The following is a 2,677-nucleotide window of genomic DNA, read 5'->3' as shown; positions in this document are numbered from 1 at the left end:
TGCTGGAGCTGCTCTCAGACCGGGCCAACCTGAACTGCATCGCCTGGGAAGGCACGAACGGGGAATTCAAGCTGATCGACCCTGACGAGGTGGCGCGGCGCTGGGGTGAGCGGAAGAGCAAACCCAACATGAATTACGACAAGCTGAGCCGGGCGCTGCGCTACTACTACGACAAGAACATCATGACCAAGGTCCACGGCAAGCGCTACGCCTACAAGTTCGACTTCCACGGGCTGGCCCAGGTGTGCCAGCCAGCCACCCCCGATCACACCCTCTACAAATTTCAGGGCAACCTGGCCCCACTGCCCTTCTCGGGCATCTCCAAACTCAACCTCATGACCTCGGGGGTGACACCAGCCGGCTTCTCCTACTGGCCTGGCTCCAGCCCATCCCTCTACCCCGGGCACGGGCTCCAGCCCTCTGCCCCGTTCAGTGCCATGGCAGCCTCCCACCTCAACAACATGAACAACCATTACCATTAGAGGCTCCGCCGCACCAGGCGGACCTCCCCGTCCCCAGCAGCATGGGGCTGCAGAGCTGGGGAGCTCGGCAGGGAGGGATGGGAGGGTGGGATGCTGCTCTGCTCTCAGTTGCCCCCTTTTATATTTGGAGAGTGCTTTGGGGGGGGGGGGGCGAGGGGTGCTTGCAGGGTAGCTGGGTTGGTTCCCTGATGTTGGTGGCAGGAGGAGAGAAGCCATCTAAATTTAGGGTGAGGAGGGATACATGATCTTGGGAATGGACGCAGATAAGTAAAGCAGGGTGTGAATGGAAGTAAAAAACATGGGGTCTCCTCCTGGCAGGGACTGTTCCCCCCCTTTCCTTTGCAACGTGCTGCCCACCCCATGAACATCCTTAGCTCTGCCTCCAGCCTGTGCCTGCCCTTCCCTCTCCCTGCAGAGAGAAGTCAGGAGCTGGAACCCCAGGGCAGCTGTGTCCAGGGGTGAGAGTCCCACTGGGCAAGGAAAGGGGACCCTCCTTGCTGCTCCTTGGTCCCCCAATGCCTTCCTTTGATCTCCAAAGCCTTCCTTTCCTCCATCCCTCCTTCACCTCCTGCTGACAGTTGCCTCCTCCAGACCTGAGGAGAAGCTTTGGTCTGGAGAGCAGGTGCCTTGCATGGGTTATCTCCTGCCCGGGGCACGGTGCTGGGATTGGAGGTACCAGGGGCAGGTTTGGGGGCACCACCAGCCCTCTGGGCAAGGCCAGAGCCTGGAGGGAGCAGAGCCTGGCCCCTGCAACTCTGCCCTCTCCCCAGTGCCCAAGGACCATGCCACAGAATGGGACAGTCCCCAACACCCTGCACACGAGCCCATGTCCCGCTGGTCACTTCCAAGTTTAACGCTCCAGTTTTACTGAGGCTTTAGCACCTTGCATGCAGGGTTTGGTGGGACACCCTCCATGGGTGGGGACATCCCCCAGGGCAAGGCTGGGTGGGAGGCGGAACAGGAGAAGGGATGACAGCAGAGCTGGGAGCCCCAGGCACTGAGGGGCAGCCCTGGGTCTCTCCCCCCCGCCCAGGTCCAAGGAGGTACCCCCATCCTCCAAAGCAGGACTTTGGCCCAGTGGATGCAGAAGAGCTGGGTGTGCGTGGCTCTGCGCTGGCTGGGGGGGAGGGATTGGTCTTCAATAAAACAGAGAGGTGCTGTGACCTGCGTCCTTTTGTGGTCTGCAGGGGGTGGGCGAGAGGGGAAACCACCCAACAAACCCCCTCCCATCCAAACCAGAGCACCTGTAGGGCTGGGATGGGGAGGATGCAGCCACCATGCTGCATCACCTTTTCTCCCGGCACCACCTCTGGCTCTTACAGCCCCCAAGGCATAGGTCAGAGCTGGAAACCTCTGGGCTTCTTGAGACACCCCTCCAGGGAAGCCGCACACCTTGCTCCCAGGCTGGCGAGGGGATGCAGCAGTTGGAGACAAAGAGGAGATGCAGTTGGCCTGGTGGGATGTCTGCCACCCTGCCATCATCCAGGGGAATTTGGGATGCCAGGAGCCAAATCTCTCATGACCCACAGAGCGCTGTGCAACCAGCTCAGGGCAATGCACTGGGCCCAGTGAGATCCTGCAGCAGGTGTCTCTGCTGGGCTGCGCTGTGCCAGGAGCGGGGAGGTCCCAAGCCGTGGAGCCAGGCTTATGTGTGACATCGATGCAGGGGTGAGCAGCGAAGCACTGCTTGCCCAGCTTCAGGAACATATCCACAGACCCACTGGTGCTCATGGTGGCTGGTGTGGGCTCAGAGGCTTCCCTCTGCCTGCTTCTGCCCCCTTGGTGTTGTGGTCCCCATCCCACCCCCACTGGGGGTCCAGGGTGTCAGGGTTAGCGGCCAGGCTTACAGCAGGGATCAGACCAGCTGCGTAGGGTGATGCTGTGCAACTATCCGGCCCACGGAGGGGGGGGGCAGCCCCCAGACCCTCTCCCTGCACCCCAGAGATCAGAGCAGCCCCCAGACCTAGGGGTGCTGTGCTCCCCCCTCTGCATTCCTCTAGGGTCCGGTCACTCTCATGGCCTTGGTGACATCTGCTCAGATGTGTCCTTGCTGCCCTAATCAGCTTAAGGGAGGGGGATCTGATGTCAATGTCTCCTCTGGGGAGGGCTCAGGCTGCAGGGTGGGGGGGGCTGATGCTGCCAGTGGGGAGCCCATGTATGGGAAAGAAGCTGTGGAGACTGGGGAAGTCCCTCCC

General features: G+C 61.4%; 1 protein-coding gene across 1 annotated transcript in view; it reads left to right on the top strand.

Annotated features, from left to right (window-relative positions):
- The window catches only part of FEV (FEV (ETS oncogene family)), a 4,789-nt gene extending 4,307 nt beyond the window's left edge, over nucleotides 1-482 (top strand). The window contains exon 3 of the mRNA XM_009884021.1: nucleotides 1-482. Within this exon, the coding sequence (XP_009882323.1) occupies nucleotides 1-482 (482 nt within the window).
- The last annotated feature ends 2,195 nt before the right edge of the window (nucleotides 483-2,677 follow it).

Source organism: Charadrius vociferus, unplaced genomic scaffold, assembly GCF_000708025.1.
Source record: "Charadrius vociferus isolate BGI_N301 unplaced genomic scaffold, ASM70802v2 scaffold1020, whole genome shotgun sequence".
NCBI lineage: Eukaryota > Metazoa > Chordata > Aves > Charadriiformes > Charadriidae > Charadrius > Charadrius vociferus.
Note: the sequence above shows the minus strand (reverse complement) of the source record. Positions and strands in the feature narration are given on the sequence as shown.